The 26,394-nt window shown below is 38.6% G+C and overlaps 1 protein-coding gene across 2 annotated transcripts in view; it reads left to right on the top strand.

Annotated features, from left to right (window-relative positions):
• Nucleotides 1–26,394, top strand: part of THSD4 (thrombospondin type 1 domain containing 4) — a 242,419-nt gene that overhangs the window by 8,907 nt on the left and 207,118 nt on the right. For both annotated transcript variants that reach the window (XM_041468994.1, XM_041468993.1), the window contains exons 2-3: nt 11,379–11,486; nt 15,066–15,135. In XM_041468994.1, coding sequence (XP_041324928.1) covers nt 11,458–11,486; nt 15,066–15,135 — 99 coding nt within the window. In that variant the 5' untranslated portion in view covers nt 11,379–11,457. The remainder of the gene's footprint in view (nt 1–11,378; nt 11,487–15,065; nt 15,136–26,394) is intronic.

The following is a 26,394-nucleotide window of genomic DNA, read 5'->3' as shown; positions in this document are numbered from 1 at the left end:
TCCCTGCTCACTGAATGGTAGCTCAAGATTCCTTGAATGTATGATCATCTTTGTGTTTTTGTGTCAAGGACTGGTATCTCCTGTAGGAGTGTAACAGTTCATGCAGTTTACACTAAATGGACTGAAATACTAACTGTCATCTAGACCACCAGAGCACATGAGGCATAGCAGCAAGACAAGATTTGTAGGATGTCTAAAATCCCTTTCAAGCTGACAGGATAAGAATAAACAGCTCCCTCTCCCAACACTTAAAGGATCTTGCAGTTCAGCTTTAAAATGCAGGGGGCTGAAGGGTTCACCACATGGAGGTTATGATTGATACAAGCATTAGGATATTTCTGGAACCCAAACCAAATAAGGACTTCAGGAAAATTATATTCAGTGGCATCAGTCTCAGGGGTAGAATTGAAAATGTAAATTGTTTCTGGATTTCTGAACATGAGGATTTTACATTTTTTCTGTTGTCACTAACCATGCTGAAACTTAATTTTCTCTTTCTTGAAAAGACGTGATGATAGTGCTGTTTGTCATCTTTACTAATTAAAGCTTAGTAACTTAGTTTTTTCCCTTTTTTCTCCATTAACATCTTCTTCCCATAGAAAAGAGATACACCTCTGCAAATGTACCCCTTTAAGTGGTAAAGGCTTGGCAGCACAATTGGCATCTGATGCTACTATCTTGGTTGTCAGTCCAGTTTTGGAACTGAACTATTTGTAAGATTCTATATATATCAAGCCCAGCAGATAAACATATTGAATGTCTGTGTTGTTGTGCTGGAGACCTCATCTAAATTTTATTGTGGATGAAAGCTAAATAGACCTCTGTGGAACAGTTCTTCACTGTGTCCTCTGAGTCATCCCTGTATTTACTTGCATTCAGAATTTAATATTTGCAAAAGATGTACAAGATAACTTACTGCCGTTCTTCCAGCTGGCTGTCAGAGATCCATTGAGAGTTTATTGTTTCATGTTGGGTTGAAGTTCCATGGTATTCTATTTTGAAATTCTGAAAAAAATACTTAATTTCACAGTGCTCTTGCAAGATCTCTCATTAGACCTATTATTCATCATTATGTAGAAACATAAAAGAAAAGAATAAATCTTCAAATTCCATTGTTGCATTTCTTACCAGTATGTGGGAAGCCTCACATCAGAGAGAATTTTAATCAGAAATAAATTGGAATCTCATCATTCTTATAATATTATTTAATAACAATGTCATTTAGCCAATCTTGCACAACTCATTCATTTCAAAATGTTTCAGGAGCCTAGACTCTGAAATGCACAATGAAAATGTGTAAGCTACATTGTGAGCTGTGTTTCTGTCCATGATTTAGCAGTTTTTTATACTTCCTCTTAAAAAACAAACATCTAAGTCTTACTATTAGGTATATGACATTTCCTTGATGTGAACAGTTGATTTTTTTATGCTTTATTGAGCAAAGGCATGTTCAGCAGTTACCAGGATGACATAATAATCTCAGCACTGTTTATTTTGGACATGTGTCACTTACTTTTCAGTGGTCCCTAAAATATATTCCCACACAGGTACCTGAGAAGTTCTACATCCTTGTGTCTGTCCTTTAGTCAGTTGAAGCCTTGTGTTGTTCTCATGAAACTATTTAGCAAGTGTTTGGTGCTCAAATTATCCCAAATGCTAGAGGACAAGGTGTTAGGATGGTGCACCTCTGCCCCTCCATGCCCCAGCACAGCCAAGCTGTTGCTCAGCTTTTTCATGACAACTGAGCTGAACACAGCTGTCACCTCAGCAGTACTGGTCACTGGTTGTAGTGAAGCCTAAATCATGTAGAAATCGCCTGATAGAAAAGAGAAATCTTCTTTTTGCCAAAAGAAAGCAGTTTGCTGACTGCAGAAGAGGACTTTCATCATGTTTAGAGTCTATTACAAAAGCCTTGGTCACTTATTCTTGGACATTTGCTAGTACAAAATGTCCATCAGTGGGTACCCGTGGTGTTTTTCCTTCCAGTTTTGGCAGTATTGAAATGCATGTTAAAACACTTGTCCTTGAAAACTTGTGTAGAAAAGGATTTGGTGAGTTATTTTGGGATGTGTGCCCACATTAATCTCCATTAGAGAAAGAACAGGAGTCAGTGGTCTGCAGTGCAGCCCTGCACTGAAACACTGGGAATAGTCCTTGCACTACCAAGACATTGTTCCTTTGCTGCCAAACTGCAGGGGAGAGAGACAAGCTGGGTTGTGGCTTGGCATATCCAGTTATAAATGTATTTTATTTCTAAGTATATGGACTAATAAACTGACATGGAATTGCCTTGCTTTTACCTGTACTGATAAATAGGTTTGGGTTGGGTTTGTTTGGGGTTTTTCCTCTAATTGTTCTCCTGGGTCAAAGACCCACGCAGTATTGAGGGAATGCCAGCCTTCCTTTAGAATGCCTAACCCAAGGCAGAGAGCTACATAACAGGCAGGGAAATCTGTGAAGTGCCCCAGAAATGGTTTTTATCCTATTTATACTTTAGTACATCAAGAATAATGCTACAGAAGCCCTTGGAGTCACTGTAGCTGAAGTTTGAAATTGAATCCCAAGGATATTCCTGCTAATTTCAATAGGATGCCTGTATTGTATTTATAGGTACATGTTCCAAATAGTAACTGTTCCTCTACATAGTGTTTAACTTTAGAAAATTAAACATCTCTGATGGTAGTGGATATGAATAGCTACCCAGAAGAGAAATACTGAGTCATTCTTGACAAGTCTGTTTTCTCTGGTAACTGGGAGATGCAAAGTGATCTCTTCCAAGGACTAAGAAGGCTTAGCTTAGCCATTAGAGGTTGGTTGACAAGTTTAAAAGTGGTTTGGTTTGACTTTGCAGTGTCCCTGTACTGAAACACTTCTATCCTTGTCTGCTGTGGATAATGTAGGAATATTCCCAGAAAGCATTGTTATTTGGAGGTATTACCTATGCAGAGAGATGGTTCCCACTGATATGGCAAAGAAAATATTTCACTTCTGAATCAGCAAGCAAAGATTACAAGTCCACGTCTCATACTGTCCTCCATGTTGTGTTCTGACACTGGTCAACACCTCAGAAATCATGCCAATTGAACAGAAAGAACTTTGTAAAAGTTAATATTTGAGACTGTATGTATTCAGGTTGATAGGGAGATTTTTTTTTTTTTAAATGAGGACTGTGATATATTTAAGCCTTCCTCTGCTGCTTAGTTCCTTGCTTAGGAAGTCACAGTTATGAAGTTCAGGATTTTTATATTGTCAGAAATGTTTCTGTGAGTTCACAGAGGAATTGCTGACTCCTTTTACTCTCCTGTTATTGTGAGTCAGCTCTAATTTATGGAAAGGGTAGTTTACAGCAGTTTTTCTATTTGTGTTGGAGCAATGCAGAGAGTTAATTGTAGTAGGCTAATGGCACACACATCTATTTACCAGTGAATGAAATACATTAGCAACAGGAACACTTGTTCTTCACCTAGAAATGATGTTGAATGTTGCCTAATACTATAAAAATTATTCTCTGAGGCACAGCTTCCTATATTTTGCCCTTTCTTTTACTACGTGGAGGATATTGATGCTTAGGCATGTATTTACAATGTTTCTTGAACACCATTCTTATGGGAAGCTGTTAAAAAAAATTAAAAAGGACTTGTGCCTGCCAGACAGACATTCTTATTGAACAGATGGGTGAAAGTCATGTTTCCTTTTTGCAGAAGGAAGGTATCTTCTAACTTCACAATAATTATGTAATGTACATGATTTTTACATAATGAGAGGGGTGTCTCCCGGCTGCATTACTCAGAAATAGCTGATTATACTCTTGAAATATGTTGTGTTTTACTTTCCTTGTACATGTGCCTTCAATTAGCTTTGCTGAAATATTTGTTTTCTTTGACCTTTTTAAACAGGGTGTGTTACAACTCTCTGAATGGAGCTGGTGGCTCCTTGGTTTTCATGCAAAGACAGTAGGTCCTCAGAACCACCAGTTAAATGCTGTTGGGAGCCTGTGTTTTGAAGGCAGACTAGGAAAGATTCTAACTTTCAGCGTTTCTTCAATTCTGAAAATGGCCTTCATTAAAGAAGGTTTAAGATTAAATTTTCTTTTTCTCTTCTGAAAAGAGCAGAAGAAAAGTTCATTTTCTTTGACATATTCACAGGTAAAGAAATTAGTATGGCTAACAGAGGCTCTAAGAAATTTCCATTATTCCTAGTTGTTCTGAAATGCAGTTATATACCTTGCAATATCAGTATCATTAAGACTTCTACTAAATAAATCGATTTGCAGACTGACATTTGTTTATAATCCTTCTCTCAGTTATTTCCATCCAGGGCATTCTAACAACCAGTCACAGCAGACAGTTTTACCTGAGTTTCCACAAAATGGAGTGGGTCTCAAAACAGTACCTGAACCAACATTGGTAGAAAAGTATTTAGAACAGGAACTTGTTGAAAACAGATTTGTGCTGTTACTGCTTGTTTTGTAGGCAAGATTCTCAATGTTCAATCACAGCAGTGTTCACACAGATTTGTTTCTCTTGCTTGTCATAACAATGAGGGATTCACCTATTTTGTATCAATGCTAATAGAGATTTCAGGTATTTCTACCTGACTTTTTAGGCTGTTCAGTGTTATTTTTTTCCATATCTTTCTACATCAGTAATCAGATAGGTGTTATCAGGATTATGGAATGGTTAAGAAAGATTGTTTAATGAAGAGGATTTTTAGCATGTAATCTCCCCCTTCTTCTTACCTGTTCAGCCCCTTCTACATCCTTGGTTTAGAAGACTCAGACTGTAGCAAAAAAGTTCTTTACAAGGAAAGGAAAATTCATTTGGATACATGTCACGTGTTTTGTTAGAAGAGGTAATGATTTCTAATATGTAGAGCTCTGATAGCTTTCATGGTTTTCAAATGCTGAGACTGCTGGAACCTTTCAGTCTCTGGGGTGGTTAAGTGTGGAACGGAGAGTTCTTAATGGCTGTGTGTGCAGTGAGTGTCAGTGATCTGTGGGCAAAGGGAATATTCAGCCACATTTACCCAGCACAGGTGGGATGTACCAGTTGAGCATTGAGTAAGGTCTTTCATATGGCAACAGAACTGCTCAGGCTCTGCACACTTGTCTTCTATAAGGTCTTTCCAGTTTGTTCTGTCCTAGTTGTCCAGAACAGCTCTGACAAGAGTTGAAATTCCTTAAACCAGTGAATGGTGACCAGCTGGTATCAAGATTCTTACAGTACCTTTTTAGACAGAGAAGGGAAGGTAAAAAACCAACCACCACGTGGTTGCTAAGCACAGTTTTAAAACTAATTCCAGGGATTTGGCCAAAATTGCACAGCCTACCACACTGAAATCTTGAAATGAACTTAACATAGGTTTGCAATTGTTTCCACACAGCTGCATCCCAAAAATCTCTTCGTCAATTTGGAGAGTGATATGATCTCAACTTTGTGATTCATTTTATGTTTTATGTAATTGTCCTTTGCCTGGAAACTGCACATGAGAGCTTTACATGCAGTAAGCTTCTGTGAGAATTGTCTAATACTTTCAAAAGGTAAAAAAGGGGATAAAATCAGACTAATAATGGTAATTTTGGTGCAGCCTGAATCTCGAGACAGTATCATTCCTCTGGGTTATTATTTCAAAGATGTAAAAAAGAACAACTAATTCAGTTTTTCTGACACTTGATTATGTGTTTTCTGGACTCTTTTTAAAGTTTGGCAAGTCTAAACTCCACATAAACTACCTTTTCAGAGTTTGGTGATTTTAAATAATGTCAAAATTACTAATCAATTTAACACTGCTATTCCAGTGTGTTTTCTTTGCAGTTGAACTGGGTGTCAATTAGCTAATTATATGTCATATTTTATACCACAACAATTTACTTTAATTGATTATCAGACCTATGGTCTTAAATCCATATTTAAGCCAATTATTGAGTTTAAGAAGACTTTAGTAAATTTCAGACCAGGCTCATTATTGCAATCCCTCCAGTTTTATGATATTTTTCTTACTAGTGCACATTCAGCAAATATATAATCAGTGTTGTGAACAAAGATTAAGATTAATTAAAAGAAACCAATCCTACTTCTCAAATATGACTGCAGCTCATGACCTATAATCATGCCCTTGCCTGCTTCTCCCCTTTACTTACAAGATTAACATCACAACCCATGTTTGATCTTAAATTATATATTCTTCAAGAAAGATGGAAGCAAATTGTTTCAATCGTGGCACCCTCCAGCATAACTGTACTTTTACAAGCCAAAATTTGCATTTCGTGAACGGATATTTTGGGAATATGTGTGTATGGTTACTGCTGGATTCTGCCACCTTTGCCTCCTATATTTTCAGAGAACAATTAAATATTACACGGTCGGATGCCAAATTACACAGGGTTACACAGTTCTTCCACTGGAAATGCAGAGGAGTGAGGTGAATTTGTTCTCTGAGAAGAGAAACATTTGCTGAGTGCCCAGGGTGTCTGTGGCCCTGTCGGTGCGGGGTTGCGGGCTGGGTGCCCCGCGCGGGGCCGGCGCTCCGCTCCCGGTGCCGCTGCCGCGGGCGGAGCCCGAGCGCTGCGGCCCCGCCCGAGCGCGGCTGCCTCAGCGAGCCCCGAGCGGGGCTCCAGCCCTGCTCAGCGGATGGTGCCGCTTGTGGAGCGCTCGCTGCACTCCCTGCTGTGAGATTTCAGGCAAAGCAGTGAAAACTGGGTCTTGCTCAAGCAGACAGGCACTGAGCTTTCTTGGGCTGCAGGAGGTCTGGGCACGCCCAGAAGGAGAGCCTGAAAGTTCTCAAAGCGTTTCAAATTAAAAAAAAAAAAAAGGTACCTGCAGGGTTAGGTGGAGCAACTTGCCGTTTTTGTTTAAATAAAATGTTTTCTCCGTGTAAGTATCAGAACTTTTCATCAGATCTAATGCTAGATTTCTCTTTTATGCAGCTTTCAGAGACAAGTGTATGTTTTAATGTAGTTAATGAATATTTGAAGAGATTAAAACTCTGGTGGTAGGTGTCAACAGCTGCAGTTCAAGCTGTTGGATGTATGCACAAATTATGTAGCTAGATAAACCTGGCAAACTGTGAGTGCTTTATCAAAGTCTTGTGAATGTAGTGAATTTTGGAGGCAATCCAAAGGACTTGCACTGAACATGATTTAATAGATTTGAACAACTAAACCAACAGATACACTGTACTTTTCAAATGTGCAAGGCCACAGATTCAAAGGCAGTCTTAAAGGGTGTGATATTCTTTCAAGTGTTTCTAGATATTCTTTATTTATTACCCCCCCCCCACTACCCCCCCAAAAAAACCAACCAAACAAGCAAAAAAACCCTAAAAAACCAAAACCAACCAAAGAAACAGAAACTAAAAAGAGAGCTTTTCCTATCAGTGAAAACCTGACTTTGGAACAATGCTCAACTTTCATACTTGAAGCAAGTTGCCATTGTCAGTAGCTTGCAAACACATAATCTCACAACAAAAAAAAAAAAAAAAAAAAAAAAAAAAAAAGAAAAAATTGAAGTAAATTGAAGCTGGCTTCATAGTTATGTAAGTCACCAAGGTAGAAGAGGTGGAAAGCTCAGAGCACTTGTGAACTTGTTGAGTTACTGTCTGTTTCTAGAAGATGAATTTCACATTCCTGTTGTGAGTTAAAACAGAGGGGCTTGGATTGCTTAAGTAGGTCCTGTACGTATGCACATGTTCAGGAATTTCTGTTAATGCATAGATGCAGATGTGTGTGTGTTGACAGGACTTAGAAGAAGTATGGATTGATGCTAAAATGACGTAGGAATTCATGGAAGTGAAATACCATCCACTCACAATACACAAAGGGTATTGAAGTCACATGAAAAGCCACATGTGAGTAGTCCCATGATAATTAAGAGGTTAGGATAACATTGGCTTTCTGTAAAATTTCAAACCTCGTAGTAGGAAGACGTTTCTTGAAGTTAATTAGTCAAAGGGTAACGCTTATCTTTGACTTCTCAGAAGAACTTTCTTCCTCTTTTCTTAACTTTCTGTATCTGTGGTGTCTGTCCAGATAATTCTGTGTATTGTGTCATTTCTTTGAGAAATCTTTTTTGTCCTTATCACAGCAAATTTCTGTGATTGCCTATGAGCCTATTAGATTAGGTTTTTACCTTCCATTTTCCATCCCCACCCCTTTTTGAAATCTCCATTACAAATTAATTTTTTTTTTCCTAATGTTTTGAGAAAGAGTCTGGGTAAATGTCAGTAAATATGAAGTTAAGGGATGGTTATGATTGGCTCATTGCTTGGTAGGGTTTCTGCTGAGACAGCAGCAGCAGGTGGGAGGTACTGCAGTACCTCTAACCTGCAGTGTGAAAGGGGAGGAGACTCTAAGTTCCTTTAATCATTTCTGTGACCCAATGCACATTTCATTGTATGCAATGAAACACTTCTCCCTTTCATTGTCACCTGTGGTTCTGGAGAGGTTTGTATTCCATTCCATCCTGTGAGGTGGTTGGTTGGTTTAGTTGATTGATTTTCTGGGAGGGTGTGGTTTTGTTAGTTTTTTTATTTCCACCCAGTTTCACAGATCAATCTTGTTTTCATCCTGCTTGGAAGTGAAATAGGGAACACTGCTGAAAAGTCAAATATTTTAATGCAGTGGAGAAAATCTTGCTGACTCTGTGAAGAAGAAGAGTGTGGGTTGTTCCAGTTAAGAAATGAATATATATTCTGCTGTATGCAGGGTTACTAGAGAGTTTTTTAGATTTAGAAATTAATATATATTCTACTGTATGCAGGGTTACTCAAAAGGTCTATAGTGCTTTTCAGCCCCTTCTGGGAAGGCAATTTGACTTTTACAATGCAAGACTTATTGAACACAAGTACACTTCATCAGGCTTTTGAAAGTTTCCCTGCCAAATTCATGTTATTCAATCCCAGTGTTAACTGTGTAGCCATTTCAGGTACTCATTTTGCCCTGGATCTTCTGGAGGGAAAATGTTTGTCGCGTTTGCACATTTTCATATCAAAGACACCACTGCCAAAATGACATGCCTTTCAGTAGGTTGTAAGCATCTAAGCTCTTAAACATTCTGGAAAACAAGCTCTTAAAGTCACTTAAATATTTAGCAGTTGTTCCACCATGTGCTACAAATGATATTTCAAAAGAAATGCATCTATGAGTTGTGGTAAGAGGTGTTTTGCAAATGGCATTGAAATGCAGCTGAAAGTAGAATTTGTCAATGGCAGGTTGCATTACTATGAAGATACAAATGACCTGAAAAAAATTGGAAACATATGCATGGACTTTAGGCACTGTTTTTAAGAACAGTCTCCAGAAACACTCTGGTCCTTCTCTTGTTTTTTTGCAAAACTAGATCTATCGTGTTATCTTTCCTGTTTTTCAAACGAGGTGCAGTTTATAGAAGGGATTAGTGGAGTGTACATTGTTTTTTTGGTGATTTTGTATCCCTAGCTGTGTTCTTTTGAGACTGTGTGACTCCATACAAGGTTGTTGGATGAAAAGATTATTGTGGAGTGAAAAATCTGGAAGAGAGTAAATCTGGAAAAAAAACCCAAGATGATAAGAACTTGAAACCATGTTGGTTACAATCCATGTTACAGACAGATTCTCCATCTTCAATAAGTGATATAATCACCTATTGTACCTCAGTATGCCTGGCAATTAAGAGTCAGGTTGTAGGCAGAGAGACATTTATTGCCTTCTCAGTTCAGAATTAGTAAATCCTGTGTTAGGGGATCTGTCTAAATGCCTGGTGGTGGTGCTGGATGTGTGGACTTGCCTAATGTTTAAAGGAATGCAGCTTTTCTGAATGTGCTAAAATCTCAAACGTGTGAACTGTTGCAGGAGATCCAGACTAAAAATCTGTTTTCAGAAGTGCTTCCCATCTTATAACAAACCAATTTTACAGTGTTAAGTAGTGAAAACAGTGAAGAAGTTTGAGAAAACCTCTGAGCTCTACTGACAACTGTAAAGCTGCAGGAGAGGACAAAGTTTAGCCAGCCTTAGTGTTTTCTTTCTCAGGACTCACTCAAACCTGTTACATATGGAATTTTTGTTGTGATACTTTCCCAAGTACTCAACTTTTAATGCCTTCCATTAAAAAAACTGAACAATCAAATCATTAATCAACTGTGGAATTCCCTTTTAAAGACGTTAAAAGTATTTTGGGATTTCCTAAACCAAATTTGTTGTTTGACTTTTAGGAGAGGGTGGGGCATATTTAACCTGTCCAGTTACCTACAAATAATCTGTCTTTTCCTAGCAGCAGGATCTGTACTTTGTCTAACTGCACATTTCTTACGTTCTTGTCAGTCCTGTCCCATTCAAGGCAGTTTTCAATTATCTGGCTGTCTGACAGAAATTGAGAGCTCTTTATCTGTGAACAGCAGTGTTCTCTTGTTTCTCTTCACTCCACTGCATTTCAGCATGTAACCACTTGTAAAGGGAAAGATACAGACAGTGGTTGACCAAGTTTTGAAATGTATGATTTATGTTCTAATAGTGTTTTATTTCCTCTTTTCCTCCCTCCTTGCCACTCTCCCACCAGCCCTTCTGATTTGTGCTGTATTTCCTTACTGCAAGGATCTCTTTCCCGCCTGAAAATCCTGGTGCATTTTGGATGCCCAATACATGATTTCAAATTTAGTAAAATAAGAAGTTCCCACATGTCTGAACATTTGAGATTATTTACAAACAAATGAAAGTATGTTTGGGTAATCCTCCCAAGGGCTGATAGGGTTTCTGTGTGTTCACAGTAGTCATGATGCACTGATAGTACTTAGAAATAAGGATCAGTTAAATTTCTATTCAGAATGCTGTTTAACTCCAGATGTCCTCCCTGACTGTGGGCAAGGCATTTCACTTCATTGTGGGTAGGTTTTCCATCTGTAGTAAAGGAAACAACATGCACTTCAGGTTTTTTCTGCAAACTGTATAAGCACTCCCAGAGTCATCCTTGCATTGCTCACAAAATGCAGAGTGTATTAATAACATTACTGTACATTAGAAGCTGGTAACCCAGTTTCATTTCTATGAATTTTATTAACACAAGACTTTAAATGAGGTTTGCTTTATTGTTATACAAGTGACATACCAGGAATGCAAATTAAAAAGGCAAGTAAGTCTAACATCAGATTTGCCTTCTTGGGAATCAAACCAAGATTTTGCATCCCACAGTATTTCTGCAGAGCACTTTGGTAATATTGAAATCCTGTTGCAAAAAATGGTGTGTGTACAGTTTTTTTCTGCAACAGACATTGGATATTCAGTTTGAATTGCTGTAGAGTCCCGAGAATTGAAGTAGAGATGATTAATGTAGGTCTGTATGCAGTTTTATACAAATCCTGGGAAATACTGAATAAGCAGTGTTAATTGTTTTTCTCCTTTCTTTTTGTAGGATTTGTGTGTGATTGTCATTGTGGTGTACCACAGTGAAGAGGTATTTTTCACTTCAAAATACCTTGCATTTAAAGATCATGGTAGACAGTTTAATAGTTTCTTTGAGGTAAGTGATGCAATAAAACATTTAAAATCTTATTTTATATGCTCTTAACACGCTGCAGTAAATTTCAATTTAGTGGTCTCTTGCTCTGCTGTTAAAAGTGTCTGTATCATAGGAGGGTAAATAGAAATCTTGTCCCAAGACCAAATACTCAAGTATATGCATACCAGGCATAGCATTCTTTGGTGATAGTGAGAAAAGAAAGTTCTCAGTGTTTGTTCATGCTTAGAGCATCTGTTAGTGAGTGCCAGTGTGATGGTCTATATTACTGGAAAGTTCCTGTGTTTTTTGATGAGGCTGTACATTTACAGTCACTGGGCTTAAATTGCTGATTTACATGTTTTTAGTACCTGTGCTGCAATTCATTCATGGATTTGTCTTAAGCATTCCTGAAACAGTTTGCCAGTGGGCAAACATAGGAAAGACCTTTCAAACAGCTTTGCTAACAAAGGAAACATTCAGCTGTTCCTAAGCTGGTCTGTCCGGTTCTGTCCTGTCCTTGGGCGAGCAGATTCAGAGCAGGCAGGCAGCCCTGGTGCCACACAAACACAGGCTGACCTCCTGCAAGGAATGACAGCTGAGTGCTCTGCCTTTGGGATGGAATTACTGAAACACTTCTGCTCCAACCTTGCTTCTCCTGAGTTTGAGGCATCAATATTTGAATTGCAATTTTGGCACCCTCCTGATATGCCAGGGCAGATTTTCCATCTAAATGGATCTGTCACACAATACTGACACTACCAGTGTTATCTTTCCAGCTGAAAGGTTACCTGCATAGTTTTCCCTAGCTGTCCCAGACTTAGGCTGTTCAGCAGGTTTGGGAGGAAGTTGGGAATTTGAGACAAGAGCCATACTGCACTAGTCAGTACTGCTCACCTGTATGTGGACAATCCACACTTGGCCAGAATATTTCTCCATAAAATGCAGCTACTAAGGGACAGCAATGTGAGAGATCTGCTTTGGTACCCTCTAGCTTCATTCATGCAGAGCTAACACTCCCTGCACTGACTAGGAAGAACTCTGAGAGGTGCTCCTAAATGAGGTGTTAAATTGCAAAATTTTTCATGCTGCTCCTACAGTAGACCTAATTTTGCTTTGCTTTGTGTTTGTGCATCCCAGTCTTTTCCAGTTGTTTATATGAATGTTTATATTTAAGTTTCTCTTTTATGTTTTTGTATTATTGGCAATTGGTGTTGCCAGTTAAAGGAAGTGAGGGAGTTTAAAATCTGACTTTGCTTCAAACTGGGTGCTTGGCTCCAAACAGTGCCTTAGCAGTGGGAGCAGGGGCTGTACCAGCAAGGCTCTTAGAGGCCTGAGTTAAACAGCCACCAATCAGCTGCAATTGGTACCTCACCTGTTCAGGTATACTTGAAAAGTTGTGCCTTATTTTGAGAAGCACTTGTTCTCTTTTTGGCTTTTCTGCACTGTGAGGATACCTGAACCAAGCCCATTGAAATTGGAGAAGCTTATTTTGTAGCTTGGGAGGCTTAAAGTTAGTCATGCATGACAAATAAAAAAGCCTAGTCCAGAGAACTTAGCCAAAGCAAGCTGCTGAGGGAAGTAACATTAAAAAAATTAAATTGCCACACACTGATTTGAAGCTAGGGGCTTACCTCAGGATAGCTTAAGTATTCCTGGCAGATTTCCTGTGTGTTTGAAATAGTAGCTTGATACCCTTGTTTCTGACAGATCCAACTGCAGATACAGAAGCAAATTTAAAATCTATCTTTATTGGCCTGAGCTACATACATACAGATGGTGATTGCAGTGCAACCTCCTTAAAGAATGGTCAGGAAAAGCCTGGCACAGAGTAATCACACATATACTAAAAGTTTGCTGTTTAGAACTGACAACTTTAATCTGGTAAGTAATTTGCTTTGAAGATTACAGTTCTCATTCAGCTCAGAACTCACAACCTTGTGCATGATTTCAGAAGAAGTTACACATGGAAATCTGTAGACTGTCAGACTGATCAGAAAAATCCTGTCCTGTTGAGGATAAAAGTATTCATTTCCTTATGGAAAGTCTGAACTTTCTTTGACATGCTCTGAGGGATTATAGGGAGCAGAAGCCATAAGGGAGCAGGGGTGGGTAGGAAGACTGTGAGATGGAAGTTAAATATAATTTGCAGAGGATGTAGGCTGGGCCTTTCAGACACTGCACTCCACCTACTTAGATGCTTGTCGTTCTTCATTGAGAAGAGTTGGAAGATCACTTAAACACTTAGAAAAGAGGCAGGTGAGCTGAAGACAGACTTGATGCTTTTCCCCCTAAATTGATGTGGCAGTAAAGAAGTATTGACTTTTTCTAGCCTTTCACTGGTTTATTGCTTTGAGAGAGAGGGGCATAGATGGTGAGGTGATGATAGGCCATGTGCAATCAGTACTTACCTAATGGTTCATTTTGCAGTATATTAGCAAAGAACAAACACAGAAAACACAAGATAAACATCCTCCCTTGCAGAAGAACATTTGTACTGGTGGTAATTAAATGCTTAGTATTAAAAAACCCCTTTCTCTTTAGGAGATCTGTCTCAGAAAATACATGAAACAATAAGAAATATTTAAAGGGTTACTGGGGAGGGAGCAAAGGAAGGAGCTGTCAACAGGAAATGCAGCTGGATTTTGTCTGTTTGCAGATGTATTTGTACCCAAACGCATAATTTTTACTTCTGCACTGAAATTCAGAAAATCATTAGCAGCTTTCCCCCTTAATAGTGGGTCTGAAACATACTCTTTGTAGACTCAAAAGTCAAGCTCCTGGTACAAATAAAGATACCTTGGTCCTGTTTGCCATACCTGTCCATACTTTCCGATGAAGGGGCTTTTTAGAAAGAGACAAACCAGTTTCTGTTGCAAATTGTAGCAAACAAAAGACTGAGCTAACTGTGCCTGAGTTGTAACAGGCTCCTAGGAGTCACTGAAGTGGTGAGGCTTGACAGAACAGTTTGTTTGGGCTTGTTTCCCATTATGACTGAAGATGTGGGGACTGGGGTGATGCTTGGCTGCTTATCCTGAGTCTCTGGTGGGCTGTGTTCACTACTTTCCATCTTCTGTGCCCATTAGGTTATTCAATTTTCACAAGTGTTAGGCAGCTGGGGAAGAACCTATTTTCTGTTTCCTGTGTGCTGAAGGTGGAGTGTTCATCTGTAAAATGAGGAGCCAGAGCTAGAAGCAGATGTGGTCCACAGATGGGTAAATTCTTTCTTAGCACTTTAGAAAACTTGCAAAGCGTATGTCAGTTTCACACCAAATGCTGAGGTGTTAAAATATGCACTGCCAGGAATTTTTAAATTTAAACATGAAGTTATATGAAATAGTATCAATAGATTCTATTTGGTTCACTTTTGCTTTATAGCTGGACAAATCTATGTATGAACCTGGTTCATACATTCAAGTATGAGCCTGCTGTGAAGAGACTCTTATAAGAACATTTCATACAGTTCACTGAGTCTGCTTTGATTAGCAATGGTATTCAAGTGTTTAAATATCTTCTTGCAGTGTGAAGCCCTGTAAGATATTGTAGATGTGTGGTTTGTATTGGTGGTAATTATCTGTTCTGTTTCACTGTTTGCCTTCTCAGACTTCTCAGTTCCCTAGCAGTGCTGGGATTTCAGCTTGTCATCCCACAGCCTTCAATTGAACACAGAAAGGTAAGCATTAGAAAAATTCAGACTTTGTGTACTGAAAAGTAAATGTCAAAACATTGGAGTAAGATGTGTAAAGCAATGTAATCTGAATAATGTTCTGGGAATGAATGGCTTCTATTTGTGCATATGGGGATTTTTTTGTTGAGTAATTGTATGGAGTATTATAGGTCACAAATAGTTACTAAAGCTTTGGAGCATTTTCATCATGCAAGACATGGAAAAAAAGAGTTCCTGGGAGTGAAAGCAGACATGGAGTGAGTAGAGAACCACCCAGTTGCTCGCAGGCAGCTCTTTTTCTTGCAGAGATGGAAATGTCTGAAACAGAAGCTGGACCCAAACCACTCTGTTGCTATTCAAATTGCTAGAGATTGGAGCTAGGAACTGCTGGAATTTCCTGTTGTGTTCTTGTGGATGGTTCACTCATCCTAGCCATTGGCATCTCTAAGAAGGCTTGCAGCCTGCACACGTTCCATCCTGCTCAGCATTAGGGAGATCTTGGCTGGAGTCCTTGGGTTTTTGCACTGCTTTTCAGGAAAGCAGTGGACAATTTGGAGAGAAAGAGAAAGCAGCAGGGATTATCCTTAAGAGATTTTAAAATCTTACCTCTGAGGGGAATTTGAACAAATTCATATTGTTTATTCTAAAGATTGGAAGACTGGTGCTGGAGGAAGATATAACCTTCAAATACTTTTGAGCACTAAAAAGAAGGCTGTATTTTTCTGTTTGGTGGAGCAGATTTAAACTGAGGCAAAGGAAACTTAGGTTTGACATTAGAAAATACTTGTCATGGTAAGGATATAAAGATGATTATATTGGTTGAATAATATTTAGAATTTCCATGATGTAGGTCTCTGTGAATGTGTTGGACAAATGTTTATCAGGAGCAATGTGCAGGTGTTGCTGATTCTGCCACAGGCCTGAGACAAGACCCCTTGAATGCTGTTCTGTCTCTTCACACTCCCACCACATTCACTTCATATCAATGTTGTTCTCATATCTTAATATCAATGGGTATCTCATATCTATTGATATTCAAACACAACCAGTTAATCATGAAGGTATCAAATAACCTGTTTAAAAACAAGTTTGCTTTTTACTCTAGATTTTTAAATAATAATCTGAGATGTGTATTTTTTTAAAACTATACTGTTAAAAGGAGATAAAAGGCAGGGTTTGCTTTTTTTTAATGTGCATGTGCCACTGTCTTTAGGGTAAAAAGTTATTTGGACAATAGCCTCATAGGTATGGGCTAGAAACCTGAAACTGTCTGATTGTCAGAGTTCCAGAAGAACACAGAAGTCCTGTTAACTCCTTGTGCAGCCTATTTGTAAGACAAGTTAAATAAGGTCAGTAATGATGGGCTCTGAAACTAGCACAGTCCAGTCTGCAGCCAGCTGTCCAAGGGCTCTATTCTAAACTGCAGGACAATTTAGTATTTTTGCCTATCTCCCATTTCTTCTCTTTTGTTGTGCAGTTGAGATGGTCACGCTGCTGCTCTGGTTTCAGTACTCTGTCTGATTAGACATTCTTTTGTAACACTGACAGTGGAGAGATGCTTCAGTCCAGCTTCCAAATGGCCTTAGGGGGAATAGATCTACTAACTAAAATAGAGTAACTCAGAGAAACAATTGCTTCATTCTGGGAAGCCCCGGAATTAATTTAGATAAAATCAGATTCTTTGTTTTCAATTGAATGAGAAATGCCACGGGTCTGGAGTGTGTTCTATACTAGTTCAAGGGACTTGAGGGCATGGTAACCACCTTGGAGACGTCCCTTTTGCTGAGAACAAGGCACAAGTTTCCTAGTGACAGTCTCACACGGGCCCCAAGGCTGGCTGTCATTCTCAGCTCTTGCCCTACGGGAGAGGATTCTATTCATGCCAAACTGTGTTTAGACTGCAACTCTGTATTTATTACACTTTTCACAACCTTCTGCCCTACCTATAAGCTGTATGCAAGAGGGGCTGTTAGTAACTCTGAAGACCAAGTCAGACAAGTTTCTGAGTGTGAGTTCTCAGCTTTGTAGTTCTTCTGGAAGTTCTTTCTATTATTTTCCTGCAGTAACCCCAACATATATTTGCTGACATCTCCTATGTATTTCTGGATGGATGTCTCTGCTGTTTGGCAGGGCTCTTTCTGTTTGAGAGGAGGTCAGTTGTGCAGAAAGAAAGGAAGGGAGAGGAGGAGGATGGAGGATCTGTTGAAAAATTTTAACAAAATAGTCAATAATGAAAGTGGTGTTTGCTAACTTTCTTATACACACTCAAACAATACAGTATGGGGAATCAAGTAACTAGAGCTGAAGTCTGATGAAATATTAGACCATACCCCAATTCTTACTGTGTGTTTATCTTGCATTAAGCTAAGCATGATTTAGCAGGTTGCTTCCTCAGATGCACACACAAAAATCTGTTTCTGGCATAACAGCATGAGACTGATAGCTAGAAGAATGAGTCAAATTACTTCCATAGCACGGAAGTGCACATATTGGAATTAAGACTTGGGGAAATGACAAAACCAAATGGGAAAGTTGTGGAAGAAGGATTGATTGGGCAATGTTTTCTGCTTTCAGACTTTATTATTTTTGAGTGAAAGTCTTGGAAGCTTCTCAGCCTTATAAAGTCAGAATTGACTAATTCAGACCTTCTAGTTCCAGAAAAACGTGGCTACCTGAATTTTATATAGAAGTAGCTTTTGAGCTTCTTTACTTTAATCAGCGCTGTCAGAAGTGCACAAAAACTGAAAACAAAACCCAACTTGATATGTTCCTACATCTGAATTTAGGTCACTGCTCTGCTTCTCCTATGTCTGCAAATGGCACAGGTTTGTACAGTAATGTAAATACATTGAATGTGGTATGTTCATTAGATAGAAATAAAAATTCTTATGCAGAAGACTTTAATAGGTTTTTTGCTTAAGACAGGAGTTGCAGTGTTGGCTGGAAGTCTCTTGGAGATTTTTTAAAATAATCTAACTTATTTATTCCTCATCCATAATATATAATTTCTAATATCAAGTGTACTCTGTAAGGCCAAAATACTCATCAATAACAGGATTAAAGGAGGAAAACAAAATAATTGCCACTTGCCTTTTAAAATCAGCCAAGGTCTCTGCAGCTGGATAAACTGAAATATTTCTTATTATTTGAACAATTTACTTGCCTTATCCTCACTACTGGAGATATGAACAGCCCTGCTGCTCTCATGATGCAGTCAAGCTCTCTGTTCTCTTTCCCTGTGCTCATTTTATTGAAATTTAACCTTATCTGATAAGTGTCATACTGTGGTGAACTGAAGGTTAAACTATAAACAGTCCTTCTCCTAGACAACCATTGAAGTCTGTATTCCCAATTTTCCAGAAGTCACTCCTGGGTGGATTTTTGACTAATCATATGTTTGTGTGTTAAGAAAGTAAAGTGTAGTTGTAATTATGCCTTATTTATTTTAGCAAAACTGGTAATGGAAATAGTAGCCAAGTCTGTCCAAAAAAAATTTCTGACATGAATATTGCTTTGGTTTTACATCTTGCATCTGTTATGGCACTAAATAGGAACGTTGAAGCAACAGAAATTGCTTTGTATTTATGCATATCTCTTTGTCACTCAGTTGCAGATGAGTATTGAGTCCAATGGAAGTGCAGTGTCTTAACGAACTGATTTTTATTGTATGGAAGCAGTGTCAGGATTTATTTTTACAAGTTTTTCATTGGGGCAGTACAATACTGTTAAAGAATTTTGAGCTTCTTTGGGCTCAGTGTAATTTCTTTCTGCTGGCTCAAAATTAAAGAAGAAATAAACTTGATGTTATCTCTGTCAGACACACAATGTTTCTATGAAAAGCAACTATTTATCAAGTGAATGTGACTCTACTCCTCACAGAATTTTGAGATTAATGTGCTTTGGGGTGCATGTTGGCTTTGGTTTTTTTGGCTGGTTTTTCCCCCTCTCTCTTGTGTTGGATTCAAATACTCTTGTGGGGGGTCATTAATTCTAAGTCAAGAGAAATAAGGAACAGCATCCAGGATCAGAAGCAAGAGCTGAGGGAAAAGAGTGGAACAGGGGGAAGGAAAAGGCAGCCAAGATCTCTCATCTGGTCATGGAGAGCAGTTTGAGCAGTTCAGCCCCTTGAACACACTGTAAGAGAGGGCAATGTGAAGAATGAAGCAAGTCTGCTCTATCCTTCCTTGGAGGAAACTGGAGTTAGACAAAGGCGTTAATATCTAAGCCTGGCTTTTGGCCAGGCACCAGAACTAAAGCCTAACAGTTGTAAGGAGCACCCTGGGACCTCCACCACAGCTGGTCACCACCTTGCCTTTAAATAAGCTCCAAAGCAGAGGCTTGGGAGTGGGGGCTGTGCTCTTCCTTGCAGTCCAGGCAGGGTGAAGCTCTGCCCCACGGTCAGCAGTGGCTCAAGTGTGTAACTTGTGAGGATTTGCTGAGCTGGAACTCAGCTCTTGCTAACAGAGGCACAGCAAAGTCACTGGGGTCTGGCTGCTGGGCTGTGCCGCTGACCTGGACTGCACGGGAGAGGCTGAGTCGCTGCGGGTTTGCACAGCTGCTCTTCCTTTGCAACTAATGGTTACAGGTGTCACCCCTTCTTCTCTGGTAATGTTTTTGTTTACAGGATAATTGCTGTCCATTATTTGTATTTTCATCCCTATCACTTGTGTGAAACACTTCCAGCTGCAAGAGGGTCCATATTTCTCATGCAGTTTTTCACTGGTCAGTGTATCTGCTTGTCTTCAGCACAGATGCTTGACTTTAACTGCACAGATATACATCTGCTCCTTTCATAACCTTTGGTAAAATAGAGTCTTTGCAGCTAATGATGTCGCCATTTTAATTGCAGTAATCCGTAGGAAACAGGAGATGTGATTTAGACCACGACAAGGCTTTTCCTTTAAAATTAGCCTTTTAGTACAAAGAATATTTAGAACAACAGCTGAAAGTATTTTTTTACTATCTCTGTGTTGTTACTAATTCCCTGTCCTTGATGTTGTGAATTAAAGTGGTTAGGAAATAAAATTCATCTTTGTTTGGGGAATGAAGGCAGGATGAGGATACATAATTTTATGTGAATATACTCTTTGAAAAATCAAGGCCAATAATTCTGTTGTTTTTAACCTGCTTTATCATGGACCTCTGAACTTATATTTTTATCTTTAAATTAAAAAATACTGACTTCTTTAAGCTCAGAGCAGGAGTTCTGTGTTTTTCTGGAAGAAAATATGAAAATATCACAGTTCAAGTTGGATTCCAGTTCAGGTGAGCTTACAGAGTCATAGATAAGTTTCTCATCTTCTTTTAGAGCAGTTCTGCCTGCTAGTTCTGTCCAGGCTTTGGGTAAGAGTGATGATAAAGATGAGAAGCTTTTTGGATTCACAGATGAGTTCTTCTGTTAGGGAATGTTGCTTTCTATTTTGTGACAGCTCGTCCTCTCTGCTTCTGGAGTGATGGGTGGATGACTCACCAAGAGATCTGGAGAGGTGTTACAGCACTTACAGAAAAAATAAAATATCTATTTCTACCACATTTTTGTGGATCACAAAAAAAATTTTCTAAGTGTAGAAATAAATAGAATGGCAACTTTGTCACAGCTGTAGATGGCTGACCTGGAGGAGGCCAAGGGTAGTATAAGCTTAGTGACGTAGGCCACAAATGATAGTGAATGGTGAGCAAATACTTTAAAAAATAAGCCTAATTTGTGATATAGTGAGGACCTGATTGTTGTCATCTTTACCTTACTGCAAATGAGAAGCAATCCTACCATGGAGAAGGAATGGTTGTATAGAAGTGGTAAAAGTGAGGTCAGGAGTGAGCTTGAAAGCACTTAATGGTCTCAAAGAAGAGTGGAAAGAAACCTTTTCCTTAAAACAGTAATCTCCCAGAGTGCAATGGAGGTGGTCTTGGTGTGAAAATATTAGCCAGACTTGGGGGAAGCTTCAAGCTTTGTTGGCACAAAATCTGTTCTGAACCTTTTTCAGAGCTGTTTACTTTCTAGACTATTCAAATAATGTTAAGGTTTCTTCAGATGTGGTCAGAGTTGGTTGAAGGGGCAGTTAAGCTGTCCAGGCATTGTAACTCCCTTCAGTGATTTGTGAATACAAAGGTCTTCTATTTCCAGGCTTTTTGGGCCTTTAATCTTCACAGGCACAGATGTTCTGACAGAGATTTTATACAAAGAAAGGAAACCCAAATCGTTTAAGCTGGTAATATTTACACTTACCACGTACTGTAGAATTCAAATGGTTTACTACTTCTCTGATTAAAGGCTTCCAAAATGCACTGAAGGATTAAAATAGCTGAGCACATGAACCAGGCAGACATGTACACATTGTGTCATGATGTTTTGGTTGGCCACTGCTCCATTTTTCTGCTAGCCTTGAGAGAAGTTATCTGCAAGTTTGGGAGGGGGGCCTTGGTAAATTGTTTTTTATCAAACCACCAGTGTCCCACATGTTTCTTATAAGAGGGATAAAAAATACAGTTGTTTCAAATGAACATATATAACATGGACTGTAAAACCTTGCTGGGAAATTGTCATAGCTATACAGGTATGGACTTTATTGGAAATCAGCTGAGCTAATGCTGGAAGAATATTCCTTTGATATGCTTAGATTGGTGACAGAATTAAAGGAGTTCCACAGATGAGTTTACAGCACTGGCAGGGAAACAATAATGTTACACTTGAACAGGTTGTAAAACTAAACTAACATTTCCTCAGCCCATTCAACATTTGGCATGCTCTGCCCTGAGCAGCAATTCAGGTCTCATTTCTGGGAGTCTGACTGGTTTTGTTTTTATACTCTTGAAATTTTAAGAAGGAGAAATCCAGCTTTTACTTTTTGGCTTGATCATTGATCGATTATATTCTCAAAAGGTGAGTGTTCACGAGTGTTCATCTGATCCCAAGTATAACCTATGCATTTTAAAGAGTGTCAATATACTCTTTTACTGGTGTTTTGAATCCTTAGTCGGTCTGAGCCTGGCTGTGGTAAAAGCTGCATGCATATCCTTTGTGACAGGCTGTGCCCTAGTGAAATATTTAATTAGTCAGAACTGTAAGATAAAGAGTAATGGAATAAATAAGGAGTCATGTTTTCCAAGTGCCTCAATACTCCTTTACTAACAATGGGGACAGTTTGGTGTCATAGTGTGGGTTATTGTGTGTGGGGTAATGAGAAGAAGGACCATGGAAGAGACAGTGAATGAACACCTAAAGCCTGAAGGGTTTTGGGGAATATTAACAGCATTTACAGGGGCTCTTTGCTCTGGGAAGCACAGGACAAAGAGGGTAGTAGTTGAAAGTAAGACATGCTGGCTTCTGTAAATTCCACCTTGCATCCAGCATATGAATATGGGTTAACTCAGTGAATACCACTGGTAGCGTTTTAATGAGCAGGTGATAAAATGTTCTTCTGGATACAGTTTCTTTGCCTTTGGGTGAAAGTGATATCATAAAGCTTTGAGAAACATATATTTATGCCTGTTATATCCCTTTCAGGTGTATATTTAGGAATATGATGTAGTTTTAATTTGTTCATGAGTTCATTTCCATTCTGGGCATTTACCCAGAAAAAAGAATTACTGGATAATATGTTGAAAATTAAATCTATGAAATCTAATAACATTATTGTATCTAAACTGAAATGGTAAGAAATACCAGAAATGTCTGACTTGGTTTAGATATTTACAGGTTAAAGCTTGCCATTGTCTTGTATGTATTTTCAGTTTTGAATTTGGATCACTATAGCACGCTTAATATCTACAGAATACTTAGTAACATTGGCTAAGGCTATAACAGCTTAATTATGTAGCTGGCTAAAAGGTATATACTGTCACCAAGCATTATAATCGTTATTACTGTGAAATTCCATCATTAGTTCATATTTGGAGTACAGTATGCAGCACTGCACACTCGTGCAAGAATGTAGGAGTGGAAAAGGTGCTGAGAATGAGGAATTCCTTACAAAAAGAAATTGAACAGATTAAGACTGCTGAATTTCAGAAAGAGATCCTGGAACTGGATTGTGTTAGCAATTGCAAATCAGACATTATAGCATGGTGAAGGAGAATGCAGAGTGATCATTCTTCATTTGTCACTAAGAAAAATCTGGAGACATAGTGAAATGGTCAGGCTGCATGTACGACCAGAGCAAAGAGAAGCACTTTTTCAATGTAAAATGTACAATCTTTTGGAAGGCAAGATTAAAAATACACTAAAATAAGTATTCATTGTATTCATGGAGAATAAGTCCAGTAGTGGTTATAAAAAACAATGGCAATATGGTGCTTAGCTGAAGGAGACCCTTAAATTACTGATTAGCTGTAAGCAGAAGGACCCTGGATATCTCTGAATATGTCCTGGTTCTTACACTGTTTCCTAAAGTTTTGCTTCTTCCACTCAGTCAGAAACACAGTACTGAGTTAAATGGGCCTCTGATCTAAGCCTTTCCCCCTCCAATTTCCTGAAGAGTTAATTTGTATTTAAGCTATGATTTAACAGGAGAAGTGTCCTACATTATTTAAATTTAGGGTTTGTCAGATCAGTAAGGTGTTGTCTGCCATTGTCTTCCTGCACAAGAAGTTACATTTTAAATAGTTGTGGCTTTCAGTTCAAGTGACGTTTCCTCTTCAGGGACATTCTTGCATAGTACAGTTTCAACAACTGCTGCTGAAGTCCTGAGATGTGGATCTTATTTCTAAATTCTGACAGAGGCAGTACTAGACATTGGCATTGAATTTCTATACCTTGCGTACTTCTACTTTTTGCTGAATTTTTGACTCAGGATCAGAGTGATTGGTGAATTACAGGAATTAAAGATAAACTATTTTTCTATTTAAAATGTCATCGATGTCAGCCTGCTGGTAGTATGTTTAATTCCGTATGATTTTAGGAAAAAAACCCAACTAACTCTTTTAGAATAAAACCCATATGTAGTGCAGCTCGTGTACAAAAGTGACAAAATACAAGAAAACTGGGGAAAGAGAACAGAAAGGGGTGCAGGGTACTGGTGAGTCAAGGAAGGGCTGACCCTGAAAGTACCCTTCTGAAAATCCAGCCTCAATTCCATTTGCCATTCACTGGTCAAAAGGTGGCAGATTGGAAGATATTTGGTATGTGACAGTCATTATGAAGAAAATTTCTCATTCAAGGAATCTTTGATAGCAGATTAATAGGAGTTGTAGAAATTGCAAGCATTTGCACACCTGAAAACTTGTCTTACTTTTCTTTACATTGTTTATTGTACAGCTGCATGTAGTGAACAGTATTGTGTCCACTTCCAAGCCTTGGCTTAAAATAACTGGAAAAAGTGTAGGAAAGAAAGAAAGGGGGGAATTAAAGGGGAAAAGAAATTGAGTTTGTAGAGCAAAATATTTGGTTTTGATTAATTTGTAGTAGATAAAAATCTTTGTGGTGCACTTATAGCTAGGGTCCAGGTCACCCAGAGAAGGAATCACTCCTGAACTATGGGAAAGTAGATTAAATGGGTTGGTTGATCTCTCTCTATTTACGGGCTATGTGAGTCTCTTAAAGAAATTACTCTCATGACTTAATTTGGCAAGAAAAGTTGAGTTTGCATTTCACTTATTCCCCAGTGTAGGCTCAGACTCTTTCTTTCAGAAAGTGTGCTTCTAATGGGGAGTTCTAAACAAGAGCAGGAGGGACCTAATGTCAGGGATCTCTGACTATGTGGTGTGTCTGGGAGGTTCTGAAATACTTCAGCTGAATCCTGTAATTTCAGCTGTAATTTCTTGGCTACATCACAGAGCTGTGGCAGAATTTTTTTCTTGGCTACTAAGTTACCTGTAAATCACAGGATCAAAGGAGGGGACCGGCCTGTGAGTGCTGTAATTCAGCTCCTCTGCCCTGGGGAAGGGTCAGTAACACCTCGTTTTCCTGGTACAGCTTTAGGATTGGTCTCAGTGCTGCCGGGATCTCCTCAGGCAATTTGTTCCCCGGCTTTGTTTGCCTTCTCTCGAAGTAGTTTTCCTCCTTTAATTGAGATCATCTTTGATTAAATTTAAATCCGAATGGCTATTCATGTGTTGGCTATAAACAAGAACAGTTTGCTGCAAAGGGAAAAGTAACAGCTCTTTGTATTTATTTATGTAAACTGTTTGGAAGTGTCATTATTGTCCACTCTGTTTTTCATTCCTTAAATTAAGCAACTTCAGATTATTCAGTCTTTCATAGTAGAAGTCACTGAGTAGATTATACTATCAATCACATCTCTCCTTTCAAGATCCATCTGTAGCCCATACCTTACTCAAAGTAAGCGATCAGTAAGAAAAGTAAGGAAATAAAAGTTCATAACCTGATTTGCTACTGAAAATCCCCATCTCAAAATATTATCTTACAACTAAGTACCACTGATGATTTTGTCTATCAGTATAAGGCATTATAATGTTCCTTTTTTTATTTTTGTTTTTCCTTAACTAGCTGGATTAAATCTTCTTGTGCTGTGTCTATAACTCTTTCACTATGAAGGCTAGGGGGTGTGAAATTACTTTGATTGCCTTCAGTCATATGAAGCATCATTTTATCTCAACCAATTCTTGCTGCAATGAAGTTTGGCAGCTGGAAGGTTCTCTCTGTACTAGGCTGACACTTTTCACTATTCAGTTTCTACTTCTGCAAAATGGTACATTTCTTATGTTAGTGAGAACTTGAATTACTTGGAGGTTATAGTTTTTAGCTGTTGCTTGCATGAGTGTCTCTGGCATTTAAAAAATGAGGTGTACTGAACCATTGTAGAAATGATTAAATAGTCCAAACAAGTGAAACCTTGTCTGATAACAAAGGACTATTAGTTTTACAGTAAGAAAATTTTACTGCAGACTGAGTTCAGACCAGAAGAGTGTCTCTGTGTGTAGTCATAACCATTTTATATCAGAGGTAGAGCACATTAATGCATAGTGTAAGTATGGGCAGTGAATATTCACTGGAAAAATCACAAACTGAAGAATAGCTTGTTTAGTTGGTCAAAGTGTGAGCCAGTGGTTCTGTTATTGGATATGGAAGCAAATGTAGCAGCCAGAAGGACCTTGCTGCATGTTCTAAGTTTGACATTATGTGGTATTAGGTTGTACAGGCTATTGGATTTTAAAGGCTGTTGCCAAATGGGGTATGCACAAGAAAAAAGACATTAAATCAAATGTAGCAGCCAGAAGGACCTTGCTGCATGTTCTAAGTTTGACATTATGTGGTATTAGGTTGTACGGGCTATTGGATTTTAAAGGCTGATGCCAAAGAAAAAAAGA

Source organism: Pyrgilauda ruficollis, unplaced genomic scaffold (assembly GCF_017590135.1).
Source record: "Pyrgilauda ruficollis isolate IOZ18807 unplaced genomic scaffold, ASM1759013v1 scaffold23, whole genome shotgun sequence".
Taxonomy (NCBI): domain Eukaryota; kingdom Metazoa; phylum Chordata; class Aves; order Passeriformes; family Passeridae; genus Pyrgilauda; species Pyrgilauda ruficollis.
The sequence above is the reverse complement of the archived record's forward strand: the minus strand, read 5'-3'. Positions and strand labels throughout refer to the sequence as shown.